The 16,228-nt window shown below is 35.9% G+C and overlaps 2 protein-coding genes across 27 annotated transcripts in view; one reads left to right on the top strand and one right to left on the bottom strand.

Annotated features, from left to right (window-relative positions):
• Trpm (transient receptor potential cation channel, subfamily M) overlaps positions 1–16,228 on the top strand; it is a 793,755-nt gene that overhangs the window by 480,303 nt on the left and 297,224 nt on the right. The gene's annotated exons all lie outside the window — the stretch shown is intronic.
• Positions 1,812–2,878, bottom strand: LOC137245316 (trypsin alpha-like). Its single transcript, XM_067775774.1, has one exon. It carries the CDS (start codon positions 2,672–2,674, stop codon positions 1,898–1,900), a length of 777 nt encoding a protein of 258 aa, XP_067631875.1. The 5' UTR covers positions 2,675–2,878; the 3' UTR covers positions 1,812–1,897.

Raw genomic sequence — 16,228 nt, 5'->3', positions numbered from 1 at the left:
CACCTAGCGGATTTTTTTTGATCAAATGTTGCATTGTCACCGGGTCTGACCCACGACCCAAGTTTCAAGTCTAGCTCACCGGCAAGTTACTCAAAAATCGATCGCAAGATTCCCCTCGTTTTCAAGGATTTGTAGTTATCTCAATTAGCACGCCACCTAGCGGGATATTGTTTTCTTTAAATTGTATTGTCACCGGGTCTCGAACCATATGCTAACTTACAAGTCTCTAGGTAACCTGTGAGTTAGTTAAAAACGGATTGAAAGATTCCCAAATTAAAATTTATTTTCCTAATATCTCGATCCATGCGCCACCCAGCGGAATTTTTTTGATCAAATGTTGCATTGTCACCGGGTCTGACCCACGGCCCAAGTTTCAAGTCTAGCTCACCGGCAAGTTACTCAAAAATCGATCGCAAGATTCCCCTCGTTTTTCAGGGACTTGTAGTTGTCTCACTCAGCGCGCCAGCTAGCGGAATTTTGTTTTCTGTAAATTGTATTGTCACCAAGCCCCGAATTGTATGCCAAGTTTCAAGTCTCTAGGTCACCGGGAAGTTAGTTAAAAATGGATTGAAAGATCCCCAAATCAAAACTAATTTTCTTAATATCTCGATCCATGCGCCACCCAGCGAAATATTTTTGATTAGATATTGCATTGTCAACAGGTTCTGACTCGCGGCCCAAGTTTCAAGTCTATAGCTCACCGGGAAGTTACTTAAAAATCGATCGCAAGATTCCCTGCATTTTTTCAGGGACTTTTCGTTTATCTCGATTCGTCTGCCACCTGGCGGCATTTTGTTTTCCACGAATTGTAGTGCCATCGACTCGCAAACTATGTGCTCAGTTTCAAGTCTCGGGGTCACCGAGAAGTTAGTTAAAAGGCGATCGCAAAAAATCCATTTTAAAATAAATTTTCTATATATCTCGATCCGTGCGCCACCTAGCGGTTTTTGTTCATTTGCATTGTAATGTCTCCCATATCTGAACTATGTTCTAAGTATCAAGTGTCTAGCTCAACGGGAAGTTACCGAAAAAGACTCTTCCGTGGGTCAAAAATTCGTATGGAAATGAGGGGACAAACAAGAAAGGTAGTAATAAAATACTATAAAGAAAACAATACTATTAAGAACTTCAAAGTTTGCTGTGAAAAACAAAAAAAAAAAAAAAAAAAAAAGCCGGAAACGAAATAATATAAATATCCAAAGAAATAAATAAAAAAATTATTTATTTTATAAATAAATTTGTATAATAACTAGTTGTAGAAATATAAAGATAAAGCAGCAGTATATGCGTGAAAAAATATTAAAAATTTTAAAGAAAAAGTAAACAAACCCAATTCTAAACAAATTAAAAAAAAAAATATATAAACGAAAAAATAGAACTAGCAAAAATTAATAATACGACGAAAAATTAAAAAATTAAAAGAGATATGAAAAAATAATAAAACGAGGAAATGTATTAACTAAAAACAAATAAAACGCTACTTGGAGTTGAAAGAATATACAAAACTATTGATGTAATAGTTGATAAAATCATATAAGTAAACAAATTTCTAATACCATTTTTTATGGGGTTGGCAGTTCTTGGTCACCCACATCCCGCCGCCCTCCTAGTCGGGCGCTATGGAGTTCGGCTAAGCCCTCACGCCAACGAAAAGGTGTCTACCCTAGTGAGGGCCGTGTACTTAATCTGTAATTTTTTTTCGTGTTCTATTCATTAATGTGGTAACTTTAAAGCTATGTTTTAAGTTTGGTCCCACAACCTAAGGCATTTGCATGCGTCACACTCACATTAAGTACAATCAAATATTTGTATTAAAACGCAATCATAAACATTTATTTATAGATAATACAATAGGAAAAATAATAATAATGCCATTTCAATTGCTGGTAGAAATATCTCAGCTTAGCCAAGCCATAGCGTCTCTTAAAAAGTTTCTAACCTTTGCATTATTTACATCTGTATATACAGTCGGATAACTGGGATTCGCACAACATATCCCATATGATACCACAGCACAAAGTTTTCCTTTCACAACGCCCGGTGCCCCAGAATCTCCCTGACACGGAGAAGTTCCATCACGCGTAGCACATATCATTGATTCTGTTATCATGTTCCCTAAGATCGCAGCCATAGGCGCACATTCCTGCGTTAGTACTATATTCACATTAGTAGTTTGGAGTGTACATGAATACCTCTCGTTATCTCCACTTGTTGCACCCCATCCGCTGACTCTCATCTTTGTGCCCAGGTTCAATGTAGTATCGCAAAGTTCTATTATTTCTACTCTTGAGCCCCGCCTAAAGGGTGTATGCAATTTAATCACAGCTATATCCATATGCCCTGTTTCGGGACTATAATCACATGGATGATGTATACTCTCCACACCGCGCATTTGTCCATCTTCTGTTGTATCGTCTAAATCGGTTATACCAGCTTCCACAACGATGAGGTTCCCTCTTGAGTATGCCACACAGTGCGCAGCTGTAAGCACCATTTGCAAACTTATTAACGCACCAGTGCAAATATATATACCAGAATCATGTATTGACGCCAAATATGGGCTTTTCTCTATATTCCTATCTTTTCCATTCCAAATACGATATTGAGCATTTGTATATATCAAAAACCAGCTAAGGACGGCAAACAGAAGCGCGAAGTTATTTCGTGAATTCATTTTAGTTTAATATTTTACTCGTTGCTTGTTAAGTATTACGTAAATTAAGATCAATTTTGTGAGCGCTTTTTATACGGAATTTGGTCGCGTGAACACAAAATATTCAAAAACTTTTCATTCTAGATTTCAAGAATTCGACACAATAAAAATACTTCTAAACTTAAATTAAAATTATACAAAGTAAATGGCTTTTACTTAATTCACTCGGCCTTTTATACTTTGAAACAAGGAAGTACCAACGGTTTATAAAGCTTTTTAAATTGACATTTCCAATGAAATTTCCTGAATACGTGGTTAGTTAGTTAAATAAACAGCTTTTGTTCTGTCAGAATAACAAACTCAAGGTCTTTATGTATATTCCAGCGAAACAAAATTATCGTGACATTAACAAAACATTTTGCTATAATTTTTCAAAAGAAAATTTCCTAAATATAAATATAGAAACTGAATTTTCAATAGCGTTATTTAGTGCCCACTATCCATAATCTTTTTATTATAAATGTGAGTTTGGGGTCCCAAAATTATCAGCATCCAAAAATGTGTATATTGAACCATGTCCGAACGTCCGTCTGTCCGCCCTATAACACGATAACTTTATATTTTTAGGAAATTTGGTAACTTTGTTGATATGTAAGATTTCGAAAAATGGGAAAACTTCGATACCTCATTACCAAAGTTAGGTAAGGTTATAAAACTGGATAGGACGGCTGATTTTATGAAATTTATTACGTAGATATCTTTTTGCCTAGATTAGTTATTACGAAACTTTTTTTTTCCGAGAAGCAGACCAAGAACCGATTTATTCGAACAAATTCGTTTCATGGTTCGATTTGCTTGAAATTTGGTATGAAGGGAGCCCTTTGCCTAGATAAGTATTAACAACGGTTTTTTCCTGGAAATGAACCAGGGACCGACTGGGACTTGAACTTTGACGAGGACTGAGACTGGGAAGGAGAAAGAGACGGAGAAAGAGATAGAGGTAAACGAATATAGATAGATAGGGATAGATGGATCGGAAAAGAAGTGAGGAAATAACGGAGAGGGAGAAAGAGACGCAGGGAATGTGAAAGGCACAGGGAGGACTCAACAAACGATTAAGGAAAAAAGGTAGAGAGCAGGAGGGAGAGAAAGAAGTAAAAAGTTTTTAAAACTTATTCAGATAGACCAAAGTTAGGGCAGAACAACGTGAGCCGGTTCTGCTAGTAAATATATATATATATGTTTAATTTTATTTTTTTTTGGTCTTTAGCTTTTTTATTTTCATCTGTGTTTAATTAGCGAGACATGTGCATATTGCTTTATATAATTGTTTTTGTTTTTCCCTAATATCAATTGTTATTTTCTTAATTTCTTAGAAATTTTAATAATTACTCGGTGTTTTCTTATTTTTTGTGTTGTTGTTCTTCAATCGTAGCGGCCGCCGTGATGTGATGGTAGCGTGCCCCACCTACCACACCGAAGATCCTGGGTTCATTCCCCCGGCAAGTATGATCAAAATTTTAGACACAAGTTTTTTAAATTAGAAGAATATTAAAAAGAAAAAATAAAACTAGCAAAAATTAATAATACGACGAAAAATGAAAAAATAAAAGACAAGAAACAAGAAGGAAGGCTAAGTTCGGGTGCAACCGAACATTACATACTCAGCTGAGAGCTTTGAGAGAAATTAGGGAAAATCACCATGTAGAAAAATGAACATAGGGTAACCCTAGAATGTGTTTGTATGACATGGGTATCAAATGGAAGGTATTAAAGAGTATTTTAAAAGGGAGTGGACCATAGATCAATAGGTGGACGCCATTTCGGGATATCGCCATAAAGGTGGACCAGGGGTGACCCTAGAATTTGTTTGTACAATATGGGTATCAAATGAAAGCTGTTAATGAGTATTTTAAAAGGGAGTGGGCCTTAGTTGTATAAGTGGACGCCTTTTCGAAATATCGCCATAAAGGTGGACCAGGGGTGACTCTAGAATGCGTTTGTACGATATGGGTACCAAATGAAAGGTGTTAGTGACTATTTAAAAGCGAGTGGGCCTTAGTTCCATAGGTGGACGCCTTTTTGATATATCGCCATAAAGATGGACCAGGGGTAACTCTAGAATGCGTTTGTACGATATGGGTACCAAATGAAAGGTGTTAGTGACTATTTAAAAGCGAGTGGGCCTTAGTTCCATAGGTGGACACCTTTTTGATATATCGCCATAAAGGTGGACCAAGGGTGACTCTAGAATGTGTTTGTACGATATGGGTATCAAATGAAAGGTGTTAGTGAGTATTTTAAAAGGGAGTGGGCCTTAGTTGTATAAGTGGACGCCTTTTCGAAATATCGCCATAAAGGTGGACCAGGGGTGACTCTAGAATGTGTTTGAACGATATGGGAATCAAGTGAAAGGTGTTAATGAGTATTTTAAAAGGAAGTGGGCCTTAGTTCTATAGGTGGACGCCTTTTCGAAATATCGCCATAAAGGTGGACCAGAGGTGACTCTAGAATGCGTTTGTACGATATGGGTATCAAATGAAAGGTGTTAATGAGTATTTTAAAAGGGAGTGGGCCTTAGTTCTATAGGTGGACGCCTTTTTGAGATATCGCCATAAAGGTGGACCAGGGGTGACTCTATAATGTGTTTGTACGATATGGGTATCAAATGAAAGGTGTTAGTGAGTATTTTAAAAGGGAGTGGGTCTTAGTTGTATAAGTGGACGCCTTTTCGAAATATCGCCATAAAGGTGGACCAGGGGTGACTCTAGAATGTGTTTGAACGATATGGGAATCAAGTGAAAGGTGTTAATGAGTATTTTAAAAGGAAGTGGGCCTTAGTTCTATAGGTGGACGCCTTTTCGAGATATCGCCATAAAGGTGGACCAGAGGTGACTCTAGAATGCGTTTGTACGATATGGGTATCAAATGAAAGGTGTTAATGAGTATTTTAAAAGGGAGTGGGCCTTAGTTCTATAGGTGGACGCCTTTTTGAGATATCGCCATAAAGGTGGACCAAGGGTGACTCTATAATGTGTTTGTACGATATGGGTATCAAATTAAAGGTATTAATGAAGGTTTTGAAAGGGAGTGGCCCTTAGCTGTATATGTGAAGTTGTCAATAAACCAATCCAATCACCATGTTTCATCCCTTTTTTCGTATTTGGTATGGTATTTTTATCATTTTTTGAAATTTTCGATATCGAAAAAGTGGGCGTGGTCATAATCGGATTTCGCCCATTTTTAACACCAAGATAAAGTGAGTTCAGGTAAGTACGTGAGCTAAGTTTAGTAAAGATATATCGGTTTTTGCTCAAGTTATCTTGTTAACGGCCGAGCGGAAGGTCGGGCGGTCGACTGTGTATAAAAACCGGGCGTGGCTTTAACCGATTTCGCCCATTTTCACAGAAAACTGTTATCATCATAGAAGCTTTGCCCTTACCAAATTTCATAAGGATTGGTAAATTTTTGTTCGGTTTATGGTATTAAAAGTATTCTAGACAAATTAAATGAAAAAGGGCGGAGCCACGCCCATTTTAAAATTTTCTTCTTTTTTTGTATTTTGTTGCACCATATCATTACTGGAGTTGAATGTTGACATAATTTACTTATATACTGTAAAGATATTGAATTTTTTCTTAAAGTTTGACTTTAAATGTTTTCTTTATAAAGTGGGCGTGTTCTTCATCCGATTTTGCTAATTTTTATTTAGCACATATACAGTAGCGTTAGTAACGTTCGTGCCAAATTTCATCATGATATCTTCAACGACCCGAAAATTACAGCTTGCAAAACTTTGAAATTACCTTCTTTTAAAAGTAGGCGATGCCACGCCCATTGTCCAAAATTTTACTAATTTTCAATTCTGCGTCATAAGTTCAACCCACCTACCAAGTTGTATCGCTTTATCCGACTTTGGTAATGAATTATCGCCCTTTTTCGATTTTTCGAAATTTTCGATATCGTTCATTTTAAATAGTGATCTGAGATGAGTGCCCAGGAACCTATATACCAAATTTCATCAAGATACCTCAAAATTTACTCAAGTTATCGTGTTAACGGACGGACGGACGGACGGACGGACATGGCTCAATCAAATTTTTTTTTCGATACTGATGATTTTGATATATGGATGTCTATATATATCTCGATTCCTTTATACCTGTACACCAACCGTTATCCAATCAACGTTAATATACTCTGTGTGCAAAGTACGCTGAGTATAAAAATAATAAAACGATTAAATGTAATAACTAAAAATAAATAAAACGCGATTTGGAATTTGAAGAATATACAAGTAATCGATAAAACTCGTCATATAAGTAAACAAATTTCTAATACCAAAAAAATTTTAAATTTAAATTTTTTTAAGAAAAACCTAAAAATTAAAAGCAAAAGGTAAGTGCTAACAAAGTTTGGAATTGCCACAGAGATAACAAAATGATACAGGAAATAAAACCTGGAAAAATAACAGCAAAACAATAAAGAAAGAGTTAGTTAATGATGAAAAAATTAAACGAAACAAGTAAGGATGGGACTGTCTTCGGCTTTGCCGAAGACTTCATACCTTTCATGAATGGGGCTGAACAATAATCTTATCCCGTTCGTAATCTCCAAATAATAGGATGTATAAGATAGGAAATATATAGTGAACAGATGTACATACCTAAAAGATTTTTAAGATAAATATAAAATAAACAATGGCCCCCTTATCTGAACGATCGGATGTATGGGATATATATTATATATAGCTCCGATCGAATTGATTTTTACAGGAAATCTTCTATGATATATTGGAATATATATCACCAAGTTTCACGTTTTTATATTGGAAACTAAGGGAGAAATGGCCAAAAATCTTTCTATCTGAACGTTCGGTTGTATGGGATAGGTATATACTATATACATATAGCTCCGATCAAAGTGATTTTTTCAAGAAATCTTCTATGATATATTAGAACAAATATCACCAAGTTTAACGTTTTTATATTGGAAATTAAGAAAGAAATGGCCAAAAATCTTTCTATCTGAACGATCAGTTGTATGGGATATATACTATATATAGCTCCGATCAAAGTGATTTTTTCAGGATATCTTCTATGATATATTAGAATATATATCACCGAGTTTCACGTTTATACTTTCTAAATTGCGGCAGGAATGACCAAAATCGTCTTATCTGAACGATCGGTTGTATGGGAGATATATGTTATAGTGGTCCGATCCTACCGGATCCGACAAATGTCTAATATAATACAAAAATACATCCTTGTGCCAAATTTCATTGAGATATCTCAAAATTTGAGGGGTTCAAACAGACAGACGGACAGACAGACGGACGGACGGACGGACAGACGAACATGGCTATATCAACTCAGTTCGTCGCCCTGATCAATTCGGTATACTTAATGGTGAGTCTATCTTCTATATTTCTCAACGTTACAAACATCGGACCCAAGGTAATATACCATTTCATGTTCATGAAAGGTATAAAAAGCAGAAATGTGAAAAAAGTTAAAGAGATATATACAAATAAAAACGCAGTAAATGTATATGGGGAATTCTTTGTCAAATCATCCGACATACAGAATTTAGTAAAAATGGGGCAACAGTAAGAAAAGTACTGTCCGCCATTTTGGATCCGCCATCTTGAATTTGAAATTTGACATCGGATTCTTGTTTAGCGACCCCCACAATATTTCTAATAAGTAATTTGTTCATTATTATTGAGGAATTATATTTTTTTCGATCATTTTTGACTAAGAAATGGCACTTTTTTGCGAGATGCCTCACTTTAGACAGGTTAAAAACTTTAGTTTTAAAAAACACCTAACGGCACAAAAAACTATACTTCTCGACGAATTTGTCAGAGTGGCTTAGCCAGGTTGTCGCCTTCTCACATTAGCTCACCGCTAAACGGATGTTTAGCGGCTACCCAGAGGATACTGGCCGCAAGCGACCGGCAGTAGTGAGCTGCTTGAACCGCATGCAAAAGAATTGGTCTGGCCATTCCCAGGTGAACGGCGGTCAGAAGCTTTCCCCACTTTCGTGGACTTCTACACACGGCTCCACCCTCCACAATCTCGACGAATTTTTTCTAGTAATGAAAGAAATTTTTTCCCCATAATTGAAATGGGCAGGGGGTGGCTGATTTGACAAAGAATTCCCCATATATCTCATGAAAAATTTAAAAAATAAAATAAAAAGAATGAAAAAAAAGAAACTGCTAAAAAATCCAAAATAACAATTAACAGAGAAAAGCTTTTATGCCGAAAAATTGAAAAAATTTGGAAAACTAAAGTCTTGAAAAAATGTCAGTTAAGGCTAAATAACAAATAAAAACGGGGAACAAAAACAAAAAAAAAAAAAAAATAAAAGAACTCGTGTAAAAAAATAATATAAATACTGCAAATGTTAACAAAAACTGAATAAATATGAAAATATTAAGGAAAGATTTTTATTTTAAGGAGGATTGTCTACAAAACAAGTGAAATATATGTATCTTATCCATCAGCTGTCTGATATTCAAGATGGCTACTTTTAAGTATTTTGGCAGCGTTTTGACAGAATGTTCAATATGGTCGGCTATTTTCGGGGGCTGATAGAGTGATCGGTTCTATTTATTATTTAAACGTCTAGGCTTTAGACATCATACTTGACTTATCCACAAAGCTAATGTGATCTGAAAACCTCAACAATTATTTCTTTACATTATTGTTGTAATGGTATATTTTTTACTATTCTCATATTAGGATAACAAATCTTGAATGGATTTCCTTATTATTTCTACCTGTACGCCACATAGAGGAAATTTGCTTTTTTTTTGTATGAGTTAAGCGGGGATTGCCCTCATTGCTTTAGGTGTATGAAAACATTTATTTGAAGCAATTTTTAATCTATAATTTATTTAATAGTTTGGAAAAATTTTAAACAACGCGACATCAGGACGGACAAGGCGCCAGCTGTTTCGATTATACTTTGTAAATCTCTTCAAAGCCTTTTTTCCCGGGAGTGGGATTTGAACCCGCACTCCTACGATGGTTGAAGTGTTACAAATGCATCCCAATTGCCTTCTTTGCATATTTGCTTTATGCTACGGACATACTCCGTATGTAATCATGTGTTTAAAGTTATGCGTTGGTAAGGCGGTTTCAAAGAAACTTGGTGTTTGTTGATTTTTTGTTCTATTTATAGAACTACAACGAATTAACCAATGTTGTCTATTTGTATGAGTTTTAAGCGGGGATTGCCCTCATTGCTTTAGGTGTATGAAAACATTTATTTGAAGCAATTTTTAATTTATAATTTATTTAATAGTTTGGGAAAAATTTAAACTACGCGACATCAGGACGGACTAGGTGATCTACCTTTTCCTATCTTTTTGGTAAGGTGTCTCGTCGCCCTAACTTAGTGAAAGGTTTTAAGTTTTAAGCTGAATGAGAAGTTACTTAAAAATCGACTGCGAAATCCACCCTTAACTGTGGTTGAGTTATCTAAAGGTCTCTAAACATATCTGCCCTGCCTAATCCGGAAGATTATTGCCATTATAAATGTAATACTTTTGATAAAAAGAAACTGTTTAAAGCCCAATATTTTGCACGTACGCTACATATACATGTAAAATTAGTTATAGAGCTTTCTTACAAATTTTTAAGAAATTTTAAGTCCTTAGTAGCTGAAGCACATGGACATATGCTGCTGAAATTTAAATTCGATTCACATATGTACATATGTGTGCGCTCATGTAAAAATTCTGTGCTCTTGAATGAAGCAAGTACAGTAACTCAATTTTACACCAAAATGCTTTCGCTGTTTGAATTCCCATTCGTTGTAAATGCTGAAATTAAAATTTCCTCAAAGGCAATTACGCACCCGCTAAGTACACACATATATGCACAAGCATAATGATAATCATGCTGCTGCCATTTAACACCACCAAAACAGTGAACATCGAATTCGTTTATATTATTTTGCCGCTTAAAACTCGATAAAAACATATTAGAAAACCACTCAACAAATTATACTCACCAAATTCCATACAATTATAGAATTTGAATTTATTTCGCTAACTTCGCTATTAAAGCTTAACACGATATGTAAATGTAATGTAAAATTTCCCACCCACGCAAAACAGCATTTCATTGCCTCCTACAGCTATTTTGTTGTGCTACTTTGCTTTCATTAAAATTTTATTTGCTTCGCTAGTTGCATTAACCGTCCTGTGCATAGATGGGTACCCGGGTACCTTTAGCATATTCAAAAGCCATTTTTAAATAATCTACAGATAGAAACGTGTTAAAATTGTGGCAAGGGGAATAAGTTTTCTACAAAAAGGAGAGAAAATTTTTTCAAATATAATTTCATAAAGATGATTTTTTTATTTTATTAATAGTTCTCATGGCTGCGATACCCAGGTACCACTATTAGTTCTCACGTATGAACTGCCTTGTGGTACCCGGGTACCCAGCCATGCGAAGTAAGAAGAAAAATTATTCATGAACAGGACGGTTAAAACGGCGCTTTTCCCAGACTGCACAGAATTTTCGGCATAGTATTACCCGTACCATACCACGAGAGCACAACAAACAACCTCCACCAACCTTCGGACGTCAATATACCACTTCGATGTGAAAAATTTAATTTGTAAAACACAATTTACACTCGTAATTACATAACTACATATTTATACACATTCATGAATATTTCCGCGCTGCATAGAAAATCCAAAATATTTGGGTCCACCAGTGGGTGTGCGTGAATTTTGGGTGAGATTGACAATAGGCTCATTCCATTTCAAGACACCTGGTCCGCGCAGGACATGATTTTTGATTTCGATGAAATTTTAATACGTTGTTCTTTGGTCAAAATAATGACGCACGTGTATTTTTTTTTCGCCTCAAACAATTTTTGTTTTCGGATTTATCGGCAATTGAATTCCATAAAATGCATTCGGTATTTTATTCACGTATTTTTATACTCAGTTGATCATAGCTCACAGAGTATATTAACTTTGATTGGACAACGGTTGGTTGTACAGGTATAAAGAAATCGAGATAGATATAGACTTCCATATATCAAAATCATCAGTATCGAAAAAAAATTTGATTGAGCCATGTCCGTCCGTCCGTCCGTCCGTCCGTTAACACGATAACTTGAGTAAATTTTGAGGTATCTTGATGAAATTTGGTATGTAGATTCCTGGGCACTCATCTCAGATCGCTATTTAAAATGAACGTAATCGGATTATAACCACGCCCACTTTTTCGATATCGAAAATTTCGAAAAACCGAAAAGTGCGATTCATTACCAAAGACGGATAAAGCGATGAAACTTGGTAGGTGAGTTGAACTTATGACGCAGAAAGAAAAATTAGTAAAATTTTGGACAATGGGCGTGGCATCGCCTACTTTTAAAAGAAGGTAATTTAGAAGTTTTGCAAGCTGTAATTTGGCAGTCGTTGAAGATATCATGATGAAATTTGGCAGTAACGTTACTCCTATTACTAAATGTATGCTTAATAAAAGTTAGCAAAATCGGAGAACGACCACGCCCACTTAAAAAAAAAATTGTTTAAGTCAAATTTAAAAAAAAGTTAATATCTTTGCAGTATATAAGTAAATTATGTCAACATTCAACTCCAGTAATACAAAAATAAAAAATAAAAGAAAATTTCAAAATCGGCGTGGCTCCGTCCTTTTTCATTTAATTTGTTTAGGATACTTTTAATGCCATAACTCGAACAAAAATTTACCAATCCTTGTGAAATTTGGTAAGGGCTTTGATTCTAGGATGATAACTTTTTCTGTGAAAAAGGGCAAAATCGGTTGAAGCCAAGCCCAGTTTTTATACACAGTCGACCGTCTGTCCTTCCGCTCGGCCGTTAACACGATAACTTGAGCAAAAATCGATATATCTTCACTAAACTCAGTTCACGTAATTATCTGAACTCACTTTGTATTGGTATAATAAATGGCCGAAATCCGACTATGACCACGCCCACTTTTTCGATATCGAAAATTTCGAAAAATGAAAAAATGCCATAATTCTATACCAAATACGAAAAAAGGGATGAAACATGGTAATTGGATTGGTTTATTGACGCAAAATATAACTTTAGAAAAAAACTTTGTAAAATGGGTGTGACACCTACCATATTAAGTAGAAGAAAATGCAAAAGTTCTGCAGAGCGAAATCAAAAGCCCTTGGAATCTTGGCAGGAATATTGTTCGTGGTATTACATAAATAAATAAATTAGCGGTACCCGACAAATGACGGTCTGGGTCACCCTGGTCCACATTTTGGCCGATATCTCAAAAACGGCTTCACATATACAACCACCACCACTCCCTTTTAAAACCTTCATTAATACCTTTGATTTGATACCCATATAGTACAAAAACCTTTATAGAGTCACCCCTGGTCCAGCTTTATGGCGATATCTCGAAAAGGCGTCCACCTATAGAACTAGGGCCCTCTCCCTTTTAAAATACTCATTAGCACCTTTCGTTTGATACCCATATTGTACAAACGCATTCTAGAGTCACCCCTGGTCCAGCTTTATGGCGATATCTCGAAAAGAACTAGGGCCCTCTCCCTTTTAAAATACTCATTAACACCTGTCGTTTGATACCTATATTGTAAAAACGCATTCTAGAGTCACCCCTGGTCCACCTTTATGGCGATATCTCGAAAAGGTGTCCACCTATAGAACTAAGGCCCACTCTCTTTTAAAATACCCTTTCATTTGATACCCATATCGTACAAACAAATTCTAGAGTCACCCCTGGTCCACCTTTATGGCGATATCTCGAAAAGGCGCCCACCTATAGAACTAAGGCGCACGCCCTTTTAAAATACTCATTAACACCTTTCGTTTGGTAATCATATTGTACAAACGCATTCTAGATTCATCCCTGGTCCACCTTTGTGGCGATATCTCGAAAAGGTGTCCATCTATAGAACTAATGCCCACTCTCTTTTAAAATACTCATTAACACCTTTCGTTTGATACCCATATTGTACAAACGCATTCTAAAGTCACCCCTGGTCCAGCTTTATGGCGATATCTCGAAAAGGCGTCCACCTATAGAACTAGGGCCCTCTCCCTTTTAAAATACTCATTAACACCTTTCGTTTGATACCCATATTGTACAAACGCATTTTAGAGTCATCCCTGGTCCACCCTTGTGGCGATATCTCGAAAAGGTGTCCACCTATAGAACTAAGGCCCACTCTCTTTTAAAATACCCTTTCATTTGATACCCATATCGTACAAACAAATTCTAGAGTCACCCCTGGTCCACCTTTATGGCGATATCTCGAAAAGGCGCCCACCTATAGAACTAAGGCCCACGCCCTTTTAAAATTCCCATTAACACCTTTCGTTTGATACTCATATTGTACAAACGCATTCTAGAGTCATCCCTGGTCCACCTTTGTGGCGATATCTCGAAAAGGCGTCTACCTATACAACTACCACCACTCCCTTTTAAAACCCTCATTAATACCTTTAATTTGATACCCATATCGTACAAACACATTCTAGAGTCACCCCTGGTCCACCTTTATGGCGATATTTCGAAACGGCGTCCACCTATAGAACTCAGGCCCACTCCCTTTTAAAATACTCATTAACACCTTTCGTTTGATACCCATATTGTACAAACGCATTCTAGAGTCAACCCTGGTCCACCTTTATAGCGATATCTCGAAAAGGCGACCACCTATACAACTACCACCACTTCCTTTTAAAACCCTCATTAATACCTTTAATTTGATACCCATATCGTACAAACGAATTCTAGGGTCACCCCTGGTCCACCTTTATGGAGATATCTCGAAACGGCGTCCACCTATGGAACTAAGGATTACTCCATTTTAAAATACTCATTAACACCTTTCATTTGATACCCATATCGTGCAAACAAATTCTAGAGTCAACCCTGATCCACCTTTGTGGCGATATCCCTAAATGGCGTCCACCTATAGAACTTTGGCCCACTCCCTCATAAAATACTCTTTAATGCCTTTCATGTGATACACATGTCATACAAACACATTCCAGGGTTTCCCTCGGTTCATTTTCCTACATGGTTATTTTCCCTTATTTTGTCACCATAGCTCTGAACTGAGTATGTAATGTTCGGTTACACCCGAACTTAACCTTCCTTACTTGTTTTACTTTTTGTTGCATTGTCCCCTTGTGTTAACCTATCTGTGAAGTTTCACGTTTGCATCTCAATGAGGAGTTACTTAAAAATCTATCGCAATATTCCCTTCGTTCCGTACGATTTTTCAAAATATCTCGATCCGTGCGCCCCCTGGCGGTTTATACTGTCATCGGCCTCTGACTTAAGTTTGATATTTCAAGTCTCTAGCTCACCACGAATTTACTTAAAAACCGATCGCAAAATTCCAAATCCTTATCTAATCGGTGTATTGACTTATCTGTGAAGGTTCACGTTTGGAGCTCAATGAAGAGTTACTTAAAAATCGATCTCATAATTCCAAATTTCCAAATTCTTATCTAATTATTTCGATCCGTGCGCCACCTAAAATCGATTGAAAGATTTTTATTGTAAATGCGTACACACATTCAACCTACCTTATATAAAGGAAATAAAAAGCGGCCATGATTTTGCTCAACATTAATCCAAATAGTATATAATTAATGAAGCTTTGTCATCAACAACTATGCTTTTGTTCTGTGATTAATTTGCCGTTCAGGTTTATGAAGCGTACAGGTGTGTAAATAAGAAAAATGTTTGCATACGAAAATATAAACACGCTGAGGTAGAATTAATTTCGGAAATAACAACGAGAAACAAAAGTAAGGGTGTCAAAGTTCGGGTGAAACCGAACATTATATACTCTGCGTTAGTTTGAATTGTACAGTTCATTTCAGATAAATTATTTTTTTGAATTTTGTTACGAGGGATTTCTTTATTTGAGGTTCTAGAAATGCTATTTAATGCTTGATCGGAATAGGGGCGTGACACCGCCGCCCATTAGAAAAAATGTCTCGCAATTTTCTCTTACAATAAAGCTAGGTAAGTGCAATATCATTGATACAAAACTATTTTTCGCTTTAAAGCTTATTGTTCTATTCTAGGGCCCTTTTATATAAAAGTGGGCGTGGTTCTTTACCGATCCCGTCTATTTTTACTAGAAATATGTATTTTCTGCCATAAAGAAATTATGTTTTCCGAATTTTATTACGATTTGTTAATTTTTCTTCGAGTTATGGCTACCGAAACATAGAAAATGGCTTAGTCAAAAAGGGGCAGTACCACGTCGATTTTAAAAAATTTTAATATTTTCTAACATTTTGTTATAATGCCGAAATTTAAAAACCATTGCTATTGAAATCATCCTGACTCCATCACAATTTTTGGATATATTGTCACAAGTAATCTTAGCTCAAAATTAAGACTAGTGAAAAAGTGCGCTAAGTTACGATAATATGAAATGTTTTAATTTTGTATAAGCTTGTCACAAAGGGCAAAATTGAGTTTAAATATATTAAATGTATCGTTAAATTTCTAAATAGAAACACAAAAGAAATATTATCTGCTA

This window comes from Eurosta solidaginis, chromosome 3 (assembly GCF_040869045.1).
Source record: "Eurosta solidaginis isolate ZX-2024a chromosome 3, ASM4086904v1, whole genome shotgun sequence".
Lineage (NCBI taxonomy): Eukaryota > Metazoa > Arthropoda > Insecta > Diptera > Tephritidae > Eurosta > Eurosta solidaginis.
Note: the sequence above shows the minus strand (reverse complement) of the source record. Positions and strands in the feature narration are given on the sequence as shown.

Bases quoted from the DNA above. Each gene is read 5' to 3' on its own strand.
- LOC137245316 (XM_067775774.1), bottom strand. From the start codon at position 2,674: ATGAATTCACGAAATAACTTCGCGCTTCTGTTTGCCGTCCTTAGCTGG.